The following is a 22,918-nucleotide window of genomic DNA, read 5'->3' on the forward strand; positions in this document are numbered from 1 at the left end:
TTACAATCCCTCAAAAGAATGTAATATCATGTCTATATATTTCACTACAATCTACTTAAATCACTTTTGTGGGCCTTTCACTAGATCTACATAATATTAATTCCTGAGGAAATTGATTATGAGAGCTGACAGTGAGATTATGCTTAAGTGCTTCTGTCAAATACAACTGGCTCTTGTGCTAGACAGAAATTGGTCTCTTCAACAATACAAGGCTGAGTTTTGTATTTCTATGTGTGTGAATCCATATTTTTTTCATCTGGTCTTTTAGATGATAACAACTCACAATAATAGCTCACACCTTCCTAATAACTCACACCTTCCTAATTCAGTTTTGCAACAGATATTTTTCATTCACATCAACTCATCACATTTTTACTTATATTTAGCTCAAAATCTAAAAAGCGAGGGCATAAAAGAGATGCAATAACTGATGATGAGAAGAGGAGGTTGTCATCAATGCCAGAGGAGGAGGAAGACGATGGTGTGACAATTAAGGTGGGGATAGGTACTTCCGATACCAAAGTGTAACGCACCATTCCTGTCAACTAGTCTGATCATCACAATTTTTGTAAGTAGTTTTTTTCTAAATTGTGCTGAAATTTTGCAGCTTTATTCATGCATTGCAATATGTGTGAATTTGCTGCTGCACATTGTTTGCTTTTTGGTAGGTGGAGGGTTATTGGTGGTGGATTTTTTGTGCTCTGTTGTAAGATATGTTTTGGTTTACATTTTTTAAGAAAAGTAGAAAATAATTTAGTCTCATTGGTATAAATTTTCAGCAGAGGAACATCAGTCTTTATGTTACCTTCATAAATCCTGTTTCACCCTTTTCCATATTTATGTAACAAAAACTTAGCTGAAAAAGTAAATTATCTGTTCTTCCCATTTCTTTTAATTATTCTCAGCCTTACTGTAATATTTGAAGCCCCTGTAGTCATAAATTTCTCTACTGCATTTTTGAAGTACAGTGTTTTTTATTTCTTGTTAATTATTAATAGCATTTACAAATGGATTTTTTAATATCTAGAAATGTATTTTTGGCATTAGAGTAGATCTAAGTAGCCTTTTTTTGTTCTGTGTACTGTGGCAAATGAACAGTGAATATCAGCTTCAAATGCACCAGCATGCAAAATAGCTAATGATTCAAAAGAGTGGAAATATACCACACTGTGTAAATGTCGATCATTGCTGAAACATGTTTTCCTGTAGATGAGTTCATTGTGATTACTGTTACTGGTTATTTATTTACTTAAACTGCACACTGTTATTAAGCAAGACAAACCATATTAAATCGAATCAAAATGAATTACCACCAAACTAGTGACTTTATAACGACTTTGAAGTATTCCTGTTACAGGGTGTCTAGCAAATGCATCCCTAGTTTCAAAATATCTCAAAAACGGAGATCAATAGATGAGTGCAACAAAAGGTATGTTTTTTTTGTGAAAGCTGTCAGAATTTTATACAGAAGTTTGTTTGAAAATCTGCTGACAGATGACACTATAGCTGTGGAACTTTTACAGAATCAGCATTCATGATTGAACTTATACTCTACAAGCAGTCTTTGCAGTCACATAACAATCTTTTCAAAATGTCCACCACTTGCAGTATGGAGGTGGTGCAAATGAACCATGAAATTTGTCATCACATCCTGTAGTGTCCCAGTGGAAATGGATTCAGATTCCACACAGACTACCAATTCAAGCTTATCCAACATGGTGGGGTGGTTCCGGTAGACAGTGTCTTTCAATGTACCTCACAAAAAGTAGTCACAAGGTGTCAGACTGAGTGAACACGGAGGCCAATCCATCCCTGCATCAGTGCATTTGGTGTGATGTGGTCTGGTCCCATCTTACATGAACCACTCAGTGCCTGTAGGTCCTCCAACACTAGCTGTGGGGAAACAAATTTTCCCAAACCTGCAAATAACATTCACTAGTGATTGTTTCTCACATAAAAAAGGGACAATTATGTTTCTGCTGCATATCATAGTCAAAACAGTAACTTTGCTTCACACAAATGGGGATTTTTGGAATCCCAAAATCACCAGTTTTGTTCATTCACGCCTCCAAACAGGTGAAACTGTGCTTCATCTGTGAACCAGAGGTAGCCAGCATCAACTCCTTTATCATCAGTTGAGGTAGCCAGCATCAACTCCTTTATCATCAGTTGAGGTAGCCAGCATCGACTCCTTTATCATCAGTTGAATCTTGTTCACAATGTCAGCTCTCTGTCCTGCAGCTTGTAAAGATGATGGCTTTGGATTTTGAATGGAAATGTGTAGGCTCTGTCTCGTATTTTCTGCATGCTGGAGATCTTTGAATCAGTCTCTGCTTCAATTCTTCAGATGGATTTTCTTGGCTTTTACTGAATAACTCCAGAAAATGTGGCTACTTTTTCAGGAGTAAGTACAGTTATCCTGGGGCCAACATTCGCGTCTATATCATCGGCAGTGCTGCCTGTCATTGTAATTTGGCAAAGAGCTTGTGAATGATTTTCACATCAGGTCCTTTTGGAACATTAAATTGTGTTTGAAAACTGTGCGTTGTTGCTGTAGGACTGTATTCCAACCTACAGTAATCTAGTACCAGAAAAACATCTTGTTCAGTGATTTTAACCTCTTTCTTCAGTGCACTAATCTCCTGTTGCAGCTCAACAAAGCTATTGATCACTCTGAGCTGCGGAGTGGCCGCACAGTTAGAGGCACCACGTCCTGGATTTCACGGCCCCTCCTGCCAGAGGTTCGAGTCCTCCCTCGGGCATGGATGTGTGTGTGCTTTGTTCTTAGCATAAGTTAGTTTAAGTTTGGTCCGTTAGGAATTCACACACATTTGAACTCTGAGCTGTGGTGCACTACTTGTGGGCACTATGTATTGCAATTACAGTGTCATCTATTAACAATTTTCAAACTATTTTGAAACTTCTGTGTAACTTCTGAATAAAATTCTTACAGCTTTCACAATAAACATAGCATTTGTTGCACTCTTCTGTCACTTTTAGGATTCCTGCATGTTTGCACATGAATGTTTCCCATTTTTATGTGAAGCGTGTCAGCCAATCTGTGACTATCAATGAGTTAATTTCTGCTCATTTGCTTTCGATTTTCTGAAGTTATTCTATGAAACTGCATAATTCACTGGCAACAGATTCAGCGTAAGATAATAATTACCTTGAAGTGCACAACACCATTGTCCACACCCAGATAAACTTCTTGTGATTTTATTTCCTTTTGTTCTGAATGAGATTGCAAAAACTGTTCAATGTTTCAGCATTAGGACCCCTTATTGTTTCGGGTGATTAACTGCTTTAAAGAAGTGTAATGTTTGACCCTTAAGACTTTTGAATGTACCAACTAGGGAACACTTCTTCCAACCTCCCCATGTGAAAAATACATCGTAATTTTAATTTCTATTAGAGCATCCTGTTTCAACAAGTGCAGCATATTAGCACCATGAAAACTAATTGCATAAAAAAAATACTAATGCAACGGACCTTTCTTCCTTGGTTATTTTAACAGACATTTTTATTTTTTATGAACTGCAGAAAACTTTTCTTATTCTTTCATGAGCCAAAAAAAGAATTTATTATTCCATTTCTTCTCTTCACACACACACACACACACACACACACACACACACACAGACAGAGAGAGAGAGAGAGAGAGAGAGAGAGAGAGAGAGAGAGAGCATTATTTTACTTATTGTGGTGGTCTCCATATTGTAGACTCTGTAGCTTATCTCCAGCAACATCATTCATTCCACACTAATTTCTCAGGGTAATCTGTGACATAAAATACTAGGAAGTGATAGCTGACCAGCTGCAGTGCAGAATGAAATTTCAGAAGTTAAAAACAAGAAAGTAAATATAAACTCTGTTATACATGGAATTTTTGCCATTCCAGTACTATGGCTAACTCAAATTCCTAAGAAATTCAGTTGTTCTGCCTTTTGTTTTACTACAGGAGTCGCTTTGATAGTGCTGCAGTTTTTTTGGAAACTTTCTGGTATCTTAAAATGGGTTCACATCACCAGATTTGACCTTGGAGAATGATTGTCCTTTACTTCATTCAACTGGAGATGGGATTTGTGGCTTCCTGTCTAACAAGTTTGATGAACTACATGGTTCAACACGTTTCAATATTAATTTCACTTTTTGAACTCATATTGTCATCATTGTACTCCTGATGTACATTGTCTGCACAGTCAAGCGAATACAACACCAACATTCCACTGACCCGTCTTGCTGGGACACTAATATTTCTTCTGCCACTTCTTTCTCACTCTGCAAAATTCATTGGGTTCTTTTCTGATGAAATGTCAACTTCAGCAGTTGTTGTTGTTGTAGATATAGTGCAGTGTTTGCTCTGTTTATTATCACCATTACTCTGCTTTCTATGAGCATCAATAGCACTGTTGGGAGTTATTCGTCAACTAAGCAGTTCAGCTATGCTCTATAACTTCATGTTGTGTTCATCACTGAATACCTCCCATCCTCCCCCCTATTGCCATTAGCAGCCAATATTGTGCTTGCATGGTTGACAATATATGGGGTGTTGAATGCTGTAAACACAATTGGCTTTTTGCGAACTTGCACTGAAGGGGTTCCTTATCAGAGGGATAGTTGGATCTGTAGTATCACCACCCTTATTCATTGATGACTTCTGCATCTATCATAGAGTTCCTCCAGCACTATGGTTGCTGAATGACAACTACAGGGTGCTGTAAGGAAAGGGGGACATTGAGCATGTATATATGGCTTTCAGTTTACCAATACAAACACTTGCATTGTGGACTTTTATGAAGATAGAACTATTGATTTGCACTCAGAACTCTATCTACACAATGAGCTGTTCAGTGTGGTCAAGAGACATTGCTTCTTAGGACTCATATTTGATGAACAGTTAACTTGGTACCCCATTGATGGAAGCTTAAAAATTAATATCCTGCGTTATCTCAGCAGGACCATCTGGGGTGTGGATCATTCCACCATTTTGCTGCTCTATGAGGCTCTCATTTTACCAGATTTAGATTATGGAATTCTGGTCAATGGATCTGAAGCACCATCAGCACTATGGGATCACAGTTGCAATTCGTGCCTTTTGGACGTGTATTATGGATAGCGTTCTGGTAGAGGCACAGATTCTTCCATTGTGAATCAGGTGCCATCAATTTTTAGATTAGATTAGATTAGTTTTCGTTCCATAGATCCGTGCTGAGGAGATCCTCGTGGATGTGGAACATGTCAATTTTTTTTTTTAAAAAAAAAGAAGCTGAAATAACAATACTAATAGTATGAATATATACAATATATCATTTGTTTCTACTAAAAAATTCGTCAATGGAGTAGAAGGAGTTGGCCACTAGTAAGTCTTTCAGGCTCCTTTTAAACTGATCTTTATTTGTAACTAAATTTTTTATGTTTACTGGCAAATTATTGAAGATGAGTGTTCCTGAGTAGTGGACCCCTTTTTGAACTAAAGTAAGTGCTTTTAAGTCCTTGTGCAGATCATTTTTGTTCCTGGTATTGTATGTATGAACTGAGCTGTTTGTTGGAAAAAGAGATATATTATTTAGGACAAATTTCATTAATGAGTAAATATACTGAGAGGCAGTAGTTAGTATACCCAGTTCTTTGAAGAGGTTTCTACAGGACGCCCATGAATTTACTCCACAAATAATACGTATTACATGCTTTTGGACTCTGAAAACTTTTGTTTGACTTGAAGAGTTGCCCCAAAATATTATACCATATGACATTATGTAATGAAAGTAGGCAAAGTATGCAAGCTTTTTCATTTTTATGTCACCTATGTCTGCTAACACAAATTGCAAATACAGATTTGTTAAGGCGTTTCTGCAGTTCTGTGGTGTGCTCTTCCCAACTGAATTTATTATCAAGTTGTAATCCCAGGAATTTAAGACAGTCAACCTCTTCTATCTGCTCTTCTTCGTATTTTATGCATATGCTGGGTGGAAACCTCTTACAGGTTCTGAATTGCATATAGTGAGTCTTTTCGAAGTTTAATGTCAGTGCGTTGGCTTTAAACCATTTATTAATATCCATGAAAATATCATTAGCAGATCTTTCTAGAACTACACTTGACATACTATTTATTGCAATACTTGTGTCATCTGCAAACAAAACGAACTCTGCTTCTGGCAGTGTAACTGATGAGAGATCATTAATGTACACAAGAAAAAGCAATGGCCCTGAGGGAATATAGTATAGTCGTAGGTAAACAACTAGAATTCTCTCATATACAGATTTATTCACACTTAGCTTCTACACAGATACAAGTCCGGAGGCTAACTGCCGTTAGCGTCCAACATCCTGCCCCAAAGCCCTCTCCTCAAAGATAGCACACTTGCGCACAGAACAAATATCGATATTTATGGCACTCTACGCCACATAGCCCCCCCCCCCCTGCACAGTATGGAGTACGTCCCTGTGAATGGGGGGGGGGGGGGTGAGAAGTTAGGAAGGTAACGCACAGTTCTTCTGCGTCAGGCGGAAGCGGTCGACTGGTAGGAGACTGGGGGGTGAAACCCGGTACATCGACGGTGAAGTCAGCAAGCGACGCCAGCGGCTGAAGACGACGTCCTGTCCTGGAGTGGAGGTGTAGCACTTCGTCAGCTGGCAGGCGGAGAATCACCTTGCCAGAAGGCCTAACAAAGGCACGCAAATTCCCACACGCAGCACTTCTGCTCAATTTAAAGCGGCGCACCACACGAGATTCTGCACTTCCTCCCTCAGTATTGTCACACGCGAGTACCACACACACCGTATCGCCATCTACGACAACAGATAATTTATGTGTGTCATCAGGGTGCACATGTGTTGTGAATTCTTGGATGGCACCTGTACGAGCAATGGTAGGGAGGCAGGGAGGTGTGAGAAAGCCATGGCAGGGGGAAGCATCTGCTAAGAGGGGGGTGGCAGGTGCACTGGACTGTGCAGGAGACAACCTCGGGTGATCAGCTGACAGACGAGGGAGCGTGACCGAAGGCAACGAGGAGCCAGCGTGGATTGAACGGCATGACAAAGAGCTGTCACACGAAGATGGTAACACAATGGTAGAATCCGAGTGGTTGGCAGTTCGACTGCGAGGGCTGTGAGGAGTGAAGCCCCAAAAAGATTGGCCACTCGAATTAGATGAACGCGGAGAAGGATCAGTGCTCGGCAGAGAAGCACGCTGTGGAGAATCAATACCCAAATGCATGGTGTGGGAAGATGGATGGCCACTCGAAGCAGGAGTGGGAGAAATAGGGGCAGAATCATGGAGGTTCACCTGAGGCTCAATGAAAGCTGGTTTCACTCGGTTGAGTGAGACCGTGGTTACAGAGTCTTTTATGAGGAGATCCATGTTATTCTCAGAGTGTTTGATGACCTTGTAAGGACCTGTGTAGGGCAACTGAAGCGGGGCATTGACTGAGTCGTCTCTGAGAAACACGTACTCACAAGAGTCTAGCGTGCGCGGTACGTACACGCGCGGAGGTGTATGAGCAGCCGGAGGTGGCGGCTGAATTTTGCTGCAGTGCAAGCGCACCCGCTCGAGAAGTGACGGGAGTTCAGAGGGCCGTGGAAGTGGGGTCAGAGTGACTAATTCTCCAGGCAAAACCAGAGGTTGGCCATACACAAACTCGGCTACGGAACCCTTGAGGTCTTCCTTGAAAGTCGCACGAAGGCCAAGAAGCACGAAGGGCAGTGCCTCTGTCCATAGTGAGTCATGGCAACGCAGGGCAGACTTTAAGGTGTGATGCCATCGCTCGACAAGCCCATTGCTTTGGGGGTGGTATGCAGAAGTATGAATTTTGACAATACCACACATTTTACGTAAGTCAGAGAAAACTGAAGACTCGAATTGTCGCCCCTGGTCAGTGGTGAGGTAAACAGGTGAGCCAAATCTAGAGATCCACGAATCTAAGAATGCTCGACTTACTGTCTCAGAGGTAATGTTCGGAATAGGCACAGCCTCAGCCCACCGAGTCATCCTGTCAATAGCTGTAAACAAGTAATGGAAACCCTCGGAGGGGGGCAAAGGGCCTACGAGGTCGACATGAACATGGTGAAACCGGCCTGGCGGTTGGGCAAAACAGCCAAGGGGTGGAGAAGTGTGCCTGGAAACTTTGTTCTGTTGACACACCATGCATGCCCTTGCCCAAGACTGACAGTCACGGCGCATGTCTCTCCAGACAAACCGTTCAGCTACCAGACGGATGGAAGCTTTGACACCGGGGTGTGCTAATGTGTGTAGTTTGTCAAAGACCTGGCGTTGAAGGGGCTTGGGAATGAATGGCCGCAACGTACCAGTCGATTCATCACACCACACTAAGTCAGTTATGCCAGGGAAAGTAGAGCGTACCGGTTGGAGAGAGGAGCTGTGGTCTGAAATTAACTGCATGGTATCGGGGTCTGCCGATTGCAACCAAGGTAGGTCCGTTAAGTCAATTAAGGTTGTGACAGCACCAACACGCGAGAGAAAATAGCGACCACATTGTCCGCTCCTCGGATGTAGCGAATATAATTTGTAAATTGCAAGATGTAATCGATGTGACGAAAGTGTCGTGGGGGCGGATCAGCCGCAGGATTTTTTATGGCAGGAACCAACGGCTTGTGATCAGTGAGCACATAGAAATCTCGTCCCTCAACATCAGTTCTGAAGTGTCTTATGGCCTCATAAACTGCAAGTAATTCTCTGTCGAATGCTGAGTATTTCTTCTGCGCGTTGTTTAGCTTTTTTGAGAAAAACTGCAGGGGGGTCGTAACATCGTTGCATGTCTGACTCAGTACTGCGCCGATAGCATTGTCACTAGCGTCAGTAGTGATAAACATTGTGGCGTCCGCCCGTGAGTGAGCAATAGTGACAGCGGAGGCCAACAGCTGTTTGAGTTCATTAAATGCCTTGTCCATGTCTGGTGTCCATGGTACCTGGCAGGTGCCAGAAGTTTGTGGGCCAGCGAGAGCATCTGTGAGAGGAGCCTGCACCGCAGAAGCGGCTGGCAAATGTTTCCGGTAATAATTAACTTTTCCGATGAACCTGCGTAATTCCCTAAAGGTCTGAGGGCATAGCATCTCGAGAACAGGCTTGATCTTGTTCTGTGGTGGTGTCAGACCGTCCGATGACACAACATAACTTAGGAATGTGACGGATGACTGGTGCAATTGAGTCTTTTTATTGTTCAGTTCAATACCAGCAGCAGCTAAAATATCTGTCACGACTTGAACACGCTCCTTACTCTGTTCCAAAGTAGAAGCAAAAACCAATATGTCGTCCATGTATATGAAACAAAAGTCTAGATGGGATAAAGTTTGATTGATGAAGCGCTGCCACGTTTGGGGGGCGTTTTTCAACCCAAACGGCATAAATTTGTATTGGAACAGCCCGAAGGGAGTGGTTATGGCAGTCTTCTCAATGTCCTCCGGAGCCATAGGAATCTTATGAAATGCGTGCTTACAGTCCAAAACAGAGAAGTACTTTGCGCCTGCAAGCACATGATTGAAGTCTGCGATGTGTGGGACCGGATATTTATCAATGATGGTGTGGGCATTTAAACGCCTATAGTCTCCGACCATACGCCAAGTACCGTCTTTCTTTTGGTCAAACAGGATAGGACTAGCCCAGCAACCGGAAGAAGGTTCAATTATTCCCTTTTGTAACAGATCGTCCAATTGTTCTTTTGCAATTTTCATAAATTCCGGCTTGAGGCGGCATGGACGTTGCGATATGGGTGGCCCATCGGTTAGACGTAACCGATGAACTGTGGTGTTAGTGACTACTGCAATACGTGGCACGGCACGACAGTCAGATGTCCGTGAAGCGGAGCAGGCAATGGCGGACGGGCCAAGCTGTGGCGCTGAGGGCACGGAAGTACAGGTGTGCCACCCGCTTGTAGGCTGCGTAAAGGCCGCACACGTGTTAACATGGGCAAGGTTGGTACACTGGTTCTTGTTAGCGGGCCGTGCCGCTACGAGCACTGTAGGCACGAGTGGGTGTGGCCGGACAGCAGATGGCCGTAGTTCATTGTCGCGAGCTTGGCAAGTTAATTGTCCATTCGGAACGCAAGGAGCATGAGCACTCGGGCATACCCTATCATTACAAAAGGGGGTGCTGACAAGTTTACAGAGTTCACAACATTGTCGTTAACATGTGTGGGCACGGGAACACCAGATTGGCACGGACTGACCTTGTCTGTAGCCGACGAGTCGTCTGCTTGTAGTGCCGCGAGGCGTTGTTGTGTGGAGGCCAACTCGTGGTGTACGTCGCGGAGATGTAGCAGCATTTCCATACACTCCATCCGCAACTTCGAAGACTTGGCGCACTCCACTAGCCACTTGTTTGTCCAAGATTGCAGCTCCAAGGATAGGTCTACACACTTCTTAGCACAGCACACATGTTTGGTGTTAGCCGAACTGTCACTCAGCAAAGCGAAAGGAATATGTTTGTTAAGGGCGGGGTAAAACACAGTATTTTGCACAAAATCTAGTGACAACTGATAGTGCTTGAGGAAATCAATTCCGAGAATAGGTTCTTCAATTGTTGACACTAGAAACGTCCACTCCAGCTTGCACTCGGGCGAAAGTTTCACTGTATACAAAGTGGAACCCGAACACTGTAGGGTAGACAAGTTCACTGCACGAAGTACTGTTTTGTGTGGTTGCACTTTATTGGTTGCTAGTCGAACTGGCAGCAAAGAGACGTCTGCGCCAGTGTCAACCAGAAAACATACACCTGATCGTAAATCGCGAACATAGACTCGACCACACTTACTGTTATTGTCCGAAACGGAGTGCAACGTGGGATGGTGCCCGTTGTTTACATCGCAGGAGGTGGCACCATAGCCTACCTGCGGTTGGAGTTTAGGTAAGAACAGGGTGACTGGCGTGACTCGCGTGGAAGAAACAGTAAGGTTGGGCGGGCCTGTGCTCCTGTGGGTAGTTGCTAGGTGACGGAATATGTGCCCCATAGTCTTCCACAGAGGCCAATGCACTGTCGTTGCGAGGAGTTGAAGGTGCAGGCCGGGCGGCTAGTTTAACGAACTTGTTATTAGCAGCACCAGACAAGGGCGTGGCATCAGAAAGAGTCTTAGTGCGGTCACGTCCAGAATGCAGTGCACGGAGCTCACGTTGCCTGGCAGAGTATGCTCTGTCGGCGGCGCGTAAACGTTCATTTACTGGCCTATCTTCATACGCAGAGATTGCAGTCTGGACAGGCAAAGGCAGCTTTTCAGTCCAGATTTCTGCGAGCGTGTCATCAGGCATAACTTGCTCATCGACGAGAAGACGGATGCACTGCCACAGCTGGGACGGAGACCTGTCGCCGAGACGCTCTTCGTAGATGAGCTGTCACACATTTTCTCTCCTGGTTTTAGAGACGCGCTCCAGTATTGTCTGTTTCGCCACAGCATTCTTCCCTGCTAGGGGGGGTGCTTTGACCAGATCGTAAATTAAATCGACGCGGTCGTGAAGATGGTTCATGAGGCAGGCGAAGCGTGCGTCGTCGTCCAAAGCACAGACATTGAATGTTTGCTCAACCAGGTTAAACCAGAACTCCGGGTGAGCAGGTTTGAAGTCTGGTAATTTCGGCAGATTCGGCACTGCAGTCACTGTGGAGGTGCGCCTATTACTTCGGACGGAAGTAGAGCATGCAGAAGATTCTGAGTCCGAATTATTGGCGTCCTGTAATGCGGGAATCGCGAAATTCACTTGACGCCGGGGGGGGGGGGGGGGGGGGGGCGGCGGCTGAGAAGTGACGGACACTCGAACGGTGTGAGGATCGTAGTCAAAATGTGCATTCTCATTGACGTGGTAGCTCGGAGAGAAGCCACAAGTGCTTAAGTACGCCAGTGAATGTCCGTTATGCACACAGTATTCACTCGACCGTGGGTGGTGGGGCTGGTTGTAAATGTCAGAGTAATTACTGTCCAGCACAGAGTTGTTGACTTGATTAGAAGCAACACAAGGATCCCACACACGTCCACTAGGATGCACACTCGGTGTGATATTTGCTGTTTGGCGAGCATTGAACACCTGTTGACTAGCCGGCGCGGAAGGATACACACGTGGCGGGAACTGATTCGAGTTTGAATTTACTACTGGATTTTCCAAAGTAGCAAAACCTCACTCGACACCACGAACTGTATTGAATTGTGTGTTCGACACAGGAGTAGGAATGTTCCGACCAACACGCTGTGGAGAACACGTGGGAAGGTCCATGCTAACAAAGCCAGAGTCCACGACCGTTGGCGGTTGGAAGATACTGGCGGCACTCGATGAATTCCACTGCATGTTCTGGCTGAATGATTCCGAAGATTCTTGCGGCATGTGCACTACGACGGCAGGAGTGCTGGAGAGATGTTGCTGGAATCCGGGCGGCAGTGAATGCTGAAAGGCCATTGTCTGGAGCTGAACAAAGGCCCTCGCGATCGTGGAGAAACCCGATGCGGTAGGCGCGTAAATAACCTTCAGGCGGTAACTCGGACGCGTATTACACAAAAACGGGGTCACCAGTGAGGGAATATAGTATAGTCGTAGGTAAACAACTAGAATTCTCTCATATACAGATTTATTCACACTTAGCTTCTACACAGATACAATTCCGGAGGCTAACTGCCGTTAGCGTCCAACATCCTGCCCCAAAGCCCTCTCCTCAAAGATAGCACACTTGCGCACAGAACAAATATCGATATTTATGGCGCTCTACGCCACAGCCCTAAGATGGATCCTTGTGGGACACCACATGTAATTTCTTCCCATTCTGATGATGACTGATGACTTAATTCACTAGTCCCTTGCACTGACACCCTTTGTTTCCTGTTAGTCAGGTATGACTTGAACCATTTTGCAGCACTGCCCGTGACACCATAGAATTGTAATTTACTTAAAAGGATGTTGTGGTTCACACAATCAAATGCCTTTGACAAATCACAGAAAATACCTGCTGCTTGTAATTTGTTATTTAATGAATTAAGTACATTTTCACTGTAGGTGTAAATAGCCTTCTCTTCAACTAGGCCACACACACCCATAGCCACCCAAAACATCCAGATCAACACCTTCTGTTTCTGAATAAGGAAGCAAGACTTCCAGAAAATCGATCTTAATGAGGAATTCTATCATTGTCACAGTCTATCAGTTTTCACTTTTACTTACCATCTCTCAATTCTCTTATTATGTCACACTTGCAAACACCCATATGATACTTGGCTTATGGCTTACCCATGAATTGGCCTGGATTCTTCTTTTGATGCAAATAATATGATAGACTGCTCAGTTCTTCACCAATTTTACCTCTTGGTACTTGGTGAGTTCTCCAGTTGAGATGTCACCTATACTGATGGATCAAGAGTTTGAAGATTGAAACAGGCTTTGTCTTTACATTCATGAGAACCAGCGAACAATATTCCCTACCAATTGGATGCAGCATCTGTATGGCAAAGTTGGTGGTAATCACACATGCCCACCTCTACATCCACACCCAATCACATACGTATTTTGTAATATGTAGTGACTTCGTGAGCAGTGTAGAGGCTATAGCACGCTGTTGTTTCTGGCTCACACTGGCGATGCAAACACAACTTCTACTCTTGGTCCTCCACGACAATGGGAACATGGTAATATTTCTCACATCAGGTTACCTTCCATTCAGAAAGCTGTTGCACTCAGCAACTGTTGTTGACTTGTAAATTATAGATTGCAGCGATCAGTCATCCTTTTTAAATTTTATTGTGCAGATCTAGATTTCAGCTAGAAGCTAGCCATTCTCAATGCTAAGAATACAAAAGTACATAGTTAGATGATGTCATAAAAAGTTACAAGTAATGGCTTAACTCATATGGTTTGTACATTACATACCACTATTATTTTCACTCAATGCATGTAATGCCTGTTGGTTGGGCTTCATCCACAGTTCACTGAATACTACTATGGCACCATCTATGTGAACTACATATATAAACTTCAAGGGAAGTAAATCACTTCAAATTTGTATGAGAATTACATAAAATGAAACATAAGTAAAATTCTTACATTGTTATCTGACTTATTTCATATTTGCCAGCAAGTAATAAAATTTCCATGTTCACTCCTTGTGAGACCTTTATTATTATTAAAACATTTAAATTATGTCAGGTGGGTGAAACTTCTTAAAATTTTTTTAGAAATTTATTAAAATTTATAAAACACAAGAAGACACGTGCTGTATACACGTATTAGTTGATATGGCTTAAATACATTTATCTTTATATTATATCTCCCTTTATTAAAACATAATAAGTATATTGTTCATCATATTTACTAAATGGTTCATAGGTGGCACCAAATGTCAGTCAGATACATAGTTGGTGCAATTTGGCTATTCCACTATAGATATAGAGGGTGCTAACCTCTTTATCCCTTAAAACCAATTTTCCTTGTAAACAACCTATATATTGAATTGTTGTTAATAATACTGTTTATGCATCTGAATTAACATATCATGCAAGAAATTCCGTTGGTTCAGAATTATAATCATCGTACTCGTATAGTATGATACAAATGGCTGCTATATATTGGCAAGGCAGCAGGTGCTACCTCGTTCCCACTGGGTCAAACCCCACACCACTTCCCAGCAACAAATCTTCGAACAATTCCCAGCACTGCACATTTTTCATAACAACCTCATCATTAATCAGGTTGCTGCTGGTATTTTTGTGATGGCAGAAGATCTTGAGCTCTTCCAGGAGGTCGAGGAACCTGCCCTTCTCACACTTATGCAGCAACCTCACACTGGATGTCAAAGTCTTCATCTTGTGTTTCTTTTTAAGCAAATGTGCCGCCATACTCGATTTCTCCATGGTATCTTTTCTTCCCAATGCAACGTGTTCTTCAAACCTGATTTCCAGCCTCCTTCCTCTCTGGCCAACATAACAGGCCCTACAGTCCAGGCAGTCAATTTCATAAAATTGCATGAAATATGTTTTTTACATCTACAGAGTGTTGCAAAATAAATCCTAAGTTATTTTTGGTACCAAAAGACGCTGTCATATTGTACTTTCTGAGGATAGTAGCAATCCTAGTGCTCATTTTTCTGTAGTAAGGTAAGCTGACAAACTTAGTATGTTCTTTAGAAACCATATTATTATTGTAAAGCATCATCCGGTTTTTGTATTTATTAGCTATGTTCTTATATATAGCATCTACAAAGTCCCATGGATAGTTATTTACTTTTGCAATGTGTCTTATTGTTGGCATTTCTTCACCGTGTTCATCTTTTGACAGCAGAATTTTAAACAACCGATTGGTAGCAAAATTGAAAAATGCCTTTTTATGTTGAACTAGGTGGTTTGAAGTAAAATCCACAATGCCATCAGTACAAGTCTCTTTACAAAATATACCAAATATGTGCCTGCCATTTTCATTTCAAATTGATAGATCTAGAAAAGTAATAGATTTATTTATTTCAGTGTCACAAGTAAATTTAACTGTTTGATGCAACTTATTAAATTTGGCTACTATGGTGTTTGATGACATCATCATTACCCTGTATTAGCAGCAGTGTGTCATCTATGTACCTAAAGTAGTACACAATTTTGTCCACTAACAAAGGATTTTCAGAAAAGAATCTGTTTTCTAGATAATTAATAAATATGTCTGTAGCATTCCCGGTATTGAGCTCCCCATACTGAGACCATCTTGTTGGGAATAAATTTGAAGTGTTTTACTTCCCTTGAAGTTTATATATGTAGTTCACATAGACGGCACCATGTAACCAACTGATGTGTTCTCCAACAGCCTGCCTTCCGCAAACAGTAGTATTCAATGAACTGTGGATGATGCCTGATCAACAGGCATTTCATGCACTGAGCGAAAATAATAGTGGTATGTAATATACAAACCATACAAGTTAAGCCATTATTTGCAACGTCTTATGACATCATCTAACTATGTACTTCTTGTATTCTTAACATTGAGAATGGCTGGCTTCTAGCCGAAATCTAGATCTGCACAGTAAAAGTTAAAAAAGATGACTGATCGCTGCAATCTATAATTTACATTTCTCAGACCTCCAGTCACATTTGGAACCTGGGGAATGAACTCATGGATCAGCTTGCCAAAGAGGTTACAGGGAAGGATGCTCTGGAAATAAAGATACTAGTGTCTGACATGCAGAAAATATATCACAAACTCTTTAATGTATGGAACAATGAATGGAATGCCATACCCCTAACCAATAAGTTACAAACTTAAAAAATCTGCAGCTGTGCGGCAGTCTCCTCTTTGATCATTTTGCCAAAAGTGCACAGTCCTCTGCCACCTCCACTTTGCTCCCATGGTACATCCTATGACAGGTTGCCCCACCCTGTTGTAATTTTTGAACTCTCCCGACAGTGCCCATATCCCATTGGAGTGTCCCACCTTTGCTGCTACATATTGAGCTTTTGTAGGTGGTTGAGTCACTCCCAGAAATCCTGGAAAAATCAAGTTTTAAATTTCGTCTATCAGAGTGACTGCATACATATATCTGAAATTGCCTCAATAGGCAAACAATTAGCTTTGCTGTCTTCATTGCAGAAGGACCCAATTTCAATTTCTGGTACCTCCTCAGATCTTTTTCTGAGGTCAGATAGTCTGGAATGGAGTCCACTCAGTCTTGTGAGTCCAAATAAGGGTCTGTGTTTGAATGAAGAATTACTGGCACCATCAGGATTCATCTATTGGCAGTAACAGCTGGAGAGTTTAGTGGCATGCTGATCACATGTCCCACAGTCATAGATTGCTCCTCATACTGCCTTGTAGGCAGCAGTCAGCCAGTTTGAACAGGCCTATGGCCTGATCGCTGAGCAGTGGCTACATTTTACATTATTTGCAACCTTCATTGTTATGGTCCTGCTGGCTACTATATGGGGCTGAAGGAACATATACTGCTGCACTTTTAGCCCCAGGGGATCTCCAGCTGCTCCAGAAAATGAGATGGTTAGTCACCTGACATCGCAATTCATTTTTAATATTACCCTGAGTCTCAGTACCTTCTTAAAAGTCTTTTAGTGCTCCTCCTTTTAGATGTAAGGGGTAGTCAAATGAAAATGAGACAGATGGAAAAAAAGAAATGGCCAAGTGCACTTGGGACACACACACTGTGGGTTCCAAACAAACTTAATGGTTTGTATAGGCAGTTCATCCATTCATACTTAGGTAGATAGTCAGTTTGCAAGTATCAAAATATGTGGAAAAAATGCCATATCTTTTATTGCAAAGCTTCAATTTTTTACACTGCCAAGGGATTGTAGACCTTATTATGTGGCATAAATTTCAACTTGATATGTCTATCCATTACTAAGGAAAAGGGTTTTTAACAGTCAGATGGACAGACAGACAAAAAAAGTGATCCTATAAGGGTTCTGTTTTTACCAATTGAGATATAGAACCCTAAAAAGTAAGCAAACTGTTCATTATTTCAAAATTAATTGCCATAACTGTTTACACATTTCTCCCACTTTGAGTTTTCAATATCTTCATGAAAAAAAGTTTGCAATTGCCTATGGAACCATGGTTGTATCCAGGTGTGCACCTCTTCATCTGAAGCCAATCAACGGCCATGAATGTCTTTCTTCAGGACTTCAAAATGTGGAAATCACGTGGGTTGAGATTGGGACTGTATGGAGGATGTGTAAGGGTTTCCCAGTAAAACTTCTGCAGCATAGACAAAACAAACCTGCTAACATGTAGGTGGCATTATCCTGCAACTGAATGATCCCATCATCAACATTTCTGGGCGTTTGGAATTGGTGACATTGTTCAATTTTTGGAAAGTATCCATGTACCACTGTGTGTTAATTATAGTGCTGTGTTCCAGAAAGTCAATGAATAGCAATGGGCCCTTGCAATCAAAGAAAAAGGTGATAATGACTTTACTGCAGTATGTATGCCTATTGTTTATACCAGGGGCGGGCAGGAATCCTGCACATGTGCGGTGCACTTGCACGCGTGCAGTTAACAGGTTTTCCGCGTGCACACAGGGGCAAGTTGGCCACCCGCTTATCTCCCATCCCCACCATACCTTCTGTCCGCTCCTTCCTCTGTAATGCGTTTTGTTTCCTAGCTTGCTTTATTGAGTGAATCAATAAGGTTAGTAGGAGTGCTTGAAAGAAATCATGGTTTGAAAGAGTACCTATTACCTACGATACGTTTTATTTAATTATCACAGGTGGAGTTTACAATACGTTTAATATCTGGAACAAAATTTCTACATACAGACAAACACAAACAGTTACGTAAATTTTCATCACTGATGTTTGCTCTTAACCGAGACTTATTAATTCAGCAAATGGTTTTCCAGCTCTCGCTATATTAAGCGCAGTCTTATAACTTGCACATACCGCTGGGCTATTATTGTTGTCGTCCTGAAAACTTGAAAACAGTGCTCCATAAAATGTTAGATCAGTTAGATGAGAGACATGACGAGAGAAAGTCGCAGATCTCTAGTGACAACAGCAACTACGACAAATTCAAATGGCTCTGAGCACTATGGGACTTAACTGCTGTGGTCATCAGTCCCCTAGAACTTAGAACTACTTAAACCTAACTAACCTAAGGACATCACACACATCCATGCCTGAGGCAGGATTCGAACCTGCGACCATAGCGGTCGCACGGTTTCAGACTGTGGTGCCTAGAACCGCTCGGCCACTCCGGCCGGCCAACTACGACAGATTCATCTGGTGTCATCAGATCGGTCTTCTTAAGCTCAGTCAATTCCCCATCCGCTCAGAATCTGACAATAAATTGTACTCGTCCTTGTGAAATTTATTATAATGGCCTTCAATACTAAACTTCCGTTGACCAGCGAGAATACTGCCACATATTAAACATTTTGAATTTTCACGTTTTTGCACAAAGAAAAAAGTATTCTCCCATTACTTTTTAAAAGATAGCAAATCTCCGTTTCTTGAAATACAACGTTCACTACATAGTGCTCGCTTCGCATCAACGTCCGCAGCTTAGCCTGGCACTACACTGCCGCAACCTGCCGGCTGTCGCCACAGCCCCGGTCGACGCCTGCACGCGAGCAGCACACGTGCAGCGCTGTGCACTCATGAGCCGCGTGCAACGTTTGCCTGCCCCTGGTTTAGACTATGCTTCACAAGCTACGCTGGAAAGCCTTTCACATCCTCCATGCAGTCCCAATCCCTCCACATGTGATTTCCATATTTTTGGTGCCCCGAAGAAAGATATTCATAGCAGCCATAGAGATGCATGCCTGGATGGAATCGTGGTTTTATAGGCCCACAGACTTTTTTCTATGAAGGGATTGAGTATCTTGTCTCACTGTGGGGTAAATATATTGTTATGGTGATTACTTTTGAAATAATCAACTGTTTACTTGCTTTTCTCCATCTGTCTCATTTTCATTTGGCTGCCCCTTATAGGTGAGTAGTAGTCTCTGTTGCCATCATGCAGTGGTGGGGGAGCCTGGTTGAGTTGAGGTGCGCCTACTGTCACATGAAAAGCCACAGTGAGCCTCAAAGCACTTCTGGCTAAAATCTCTCCTATCCTATTATCTTCAACTACTATGAATCTCTTAATATTTTATTCTTAACACCTCTTATGGCTGTCCTGTGCCAGTTTTCTTTTATCTCCCCCCCCCCTTCCCCCCAATCCTTGATTGTGGCATCATTCATGCTTGTGGCATACCCAGTAAGGAGGGACCGACGACCATAGTAGTTTGGTCCTACAAAACTCCAATCTCCATCCATCCATTGAAAGCACCCCACTGTACTGTGGTGGAATAACACCTGCTGTATTAGCAGTCTGTAGGACTGGACAGTAAATGTAAACAATTTGTTAGCAAAATCTGAAATAACATGCAAATAAAACTAGATGATGTGTCGCCTGCAAGTTGTGAACAGGTAGCGAACTCAAACTGGTGTTCTTCCCAAAAAGGAAACCAGTTAGTGTACTGTATGCATATTGTTGGTGATTAAAATGCCAACGTATGAAGACGACAAACATCAAACTTGTGTGAAGTGTACAAAGTGCTTGGATAAGCAAATGATTATCATTCAATACAAATGCAGAAAATAGGTAGGGGTAATGCCACCTACATTCTGTATGTAAGGAAATGTTCCAGGTTTCTCATTCAGAAATCATGTTTGTAAGTTGATTGTTTGTGAGAGGATCATACTATGCTTCATGTAAGAAGGAAAAATGTCTACCTGCACGTGTTGGAACTCAAAAGTGTCAAGATAGTGGGCTGTTTAGACTGCAATATGTCATTCTCTTTTAGCAGTAGTTTATCATTCGTCACTGGAGAAATGAAGGATACCTAGTTATATGAAAAAAAATTAAGTCATCTCCAGTTTCAAGAAGGGTCATTGGACAGACATGTCATTATAAGCATACGTTTCTGATGTCAGTCTGTTATACAATTACAGAACATGTTTTATACACATGCATAGTGACATTTCTGAAGAACAAAAATCTCCTCTATTAGAATCAATATTGATTCTGCAGACAGAGATCTTACAAAACTCAGCTTGCTATGTTTGTCTACAAGATGCAGACTGCAACAGACAAGGTGCTCAGCTCGAATCCATGTTTCTTGACTTCCAGAAGGCTTTTGATACAGTTTGGCACTGTCATTTAGTGAATAAAATAGGAGCTTACCCACTACAAAATCAGATGTGTGCTTGGAGTTAAGACTTCCTATCAGACATAACTTGACATGTTATTCTAAACGGAACAGAATGGACAAATGTAAACATAATTTCAGAAGTAAATTAAGGGAGTATTATAGGGCCATAAGTGTTTATGATTTATATTAATGAACCAATGGACAACATTGGAGGCTCTGTGAGGCAATTCACAGACAATGCAATTGTCTTCAGAAGGCTGCAGCACCAGAAGACTACAGTAAAATGCAGGAAAACCTGCAGAGGATCAACGATTGGTGGGGTCACTGGCACTTGGTCCGAAAGAAAAATAAATGTCATATATTACGCATAAATAGGTGAAGGGGTCCACTAATTTTGGATGATACTACTTGTGACAAATCATTGGAAACATTAACTACCATAAAATACCTACGAGTAACCATCCAAAGTAATCTAAAGTGGAATAACCAAGTGAAACAAATAAAAAGAAAAGCAGATGCCAGTCTGATATTCATTGTGAGAATCTTAATTCATATGCAAAAGAAGTGCCTTACAAAGCAGTTGTACGAGTGATTCTAGTGTATTGTTCATCAGTCTGGGACCCTCTCCAAGATGAATTAACAGAAAAGTGAGAGACAATCCAACAAAGAGTGGCACATTCCATTACGTGATCATATAGTCCATGTGAGAGCATCATGGAGATGCCAAACAAATTCCAGTGACGGAAGTTAAAAGAGACATGTTCTTCATCATGGAAAGGTTTCTTGTTGAAATTATGAATCCAGGAAGAGTTGGGAAACACATTACTTTCTCCCATTTGTCTTTTATGAAATGATGGCACTGAGAAAATCAGAGGATTTATAACACACATGAAAGTTTATCAACAGTCATTCTTCCCACAAACAATTCCCAAATGTAACAGGGAAGTAGGAAAATGTATTTATTTATTCAACAATATTATGAAAAAGAAAGTTGCTACTCACCATATAGCAGAGATGCTGAGTCACAGATAGGCACAACAAAAAGACTGTCACAAATTAGCTTTCAGCCAGTATGTCCTCCATCAAAAATAGGTGACACACACACACACACACACACACACACACACGCACACACACACATATTATTATTTTTGTTGTGCCTATCTGTGACTCAGCATCTCCGCTATACAGTGAGTAGCAACTTTCCTTTTCATAATGTTGTTACATTCCATTCTGGATTTATCAGTGTTTTATTTATTTATTTATTTATTCTTCACAATTGCAGCTTATTGTCTTGGAAGCTAGCATGGGACATACAACTCACATGCTTTGTGGGTAGTAATAAATGTTTACATTAATTAATTATTTCTACCTGGCACTTATATAAACATTACAAAAAAAGAAAAGAAAATGCTAATATTACAAAACTACTAGTACTAAAACTACTTTCTACAACCAAAAAACAACTAAAAATCCCTTAACCAATTACCAAATCTAATACTGCTGTTAGTACTGCAGATTCTCTCTTCTCTCTATGCGCATTTATTAGGGTGGATCTAAATTGTAGATCATATCATCCCGGTCAACAGCTGTTATTTCATGGAGTCCTTGGACATTGGTCAGCAACATTTACACTGTAACAAGTGATTCCATGATTTACTATCACATCTTAGAATCCATACTTCCATGAACACTTGCACCAGTATGATGTAAAGTCGTGAAAAAGCCTTTCATTCAGTAGTCGCTTTCCTTAGTTGTCTCCTCTCCATCTGTAGAGCATACTGTCTAGCCAGAACAGCAGCATACTGACATGTGGTTGAATGCCTCATGAAGTTGTCCTTGGCCTTCCTGGATACTGCAGCTGCAGTATCATCCAAGATTCACTAGGTTGACTCATTCCTCAGTGCTGCTTTAGGATTCAGCATTCGTAATGCCTGACAATCATTACACACTGCATCTTTGTAAAGTGCACTGTCCCACAACATGTGCTTTTGGGTTCCCACACTGCTGCAGGTGCAACTGTCATTCATCTGTCTTTAGATTTTGCACAGATATGTAGCATATGGGCCACAACCAGTCAGGTAATGTGTCACTCAGCTGGACCAAGGTGCTGTTAATTAAGATGTGAAACAGGAAGAGCCAGAAAGACCCAAGAAGAATGAATCTGAAGGCTGCACAGATACAGGCATGTTAGACAACTTTTTAAGGAAGAGTTATGAAAAAAAATGGTTAGAAGGAAACAATTTGTAGAGGCTAACCTAGAAACCAATCCATTGGCAATACCACATACAATAATGTTCAAGAAAATAT

General features: G+C 41.8%; 1 protein-coding gene across 9 annotated transcripts in view; it reads left to right on the top strand.

The window, feature by feature from the left end:
• LOC126237066 (sodium bicarbonate cotransporter 3) overlaps positions 1-22,918 on the top strand; it is a 1,007,081-nt gene that overhangs the window by 974,779 nt on the left and 9,384 nt on the right. For 8 of the 9 annotated variants that reach the window (XM_049946852.1, XM_049946853.1, XM_049946851.1 and 5 more), the window contains one exon: positions 387-568. The exons of the other annotated variant lie outside the window; for it this stretch is intronic. In XM_049946852.1, the coding sequence (XP_049802809.1) occupies positions 387-528 (142 nt within the window). In that variant the 3' untranslated portion in view covers positions 529-568. The remainder of the gene's footprint in view (positions 1-386; positions 569-22,918) is intronic. 9 annotated transcript variants of the gene reach the window in all.

This window comes from Schistocerca nitens, chromosome 2 (genome assembly GCF_023898315.1).
Source record: "Schistocerca nitens isolate TAMUIC-IGC-003100 chromosome 2, iqSchNite1.1, whole genome shotgun sequence".
Taxonomy (NCBI): domain Eukaryota; kingdom Metazoa; phylum Arthropoda; class Insecta; order Orthoptera; family Acrididae; genus Schistocerca; species Schistocerca nitens.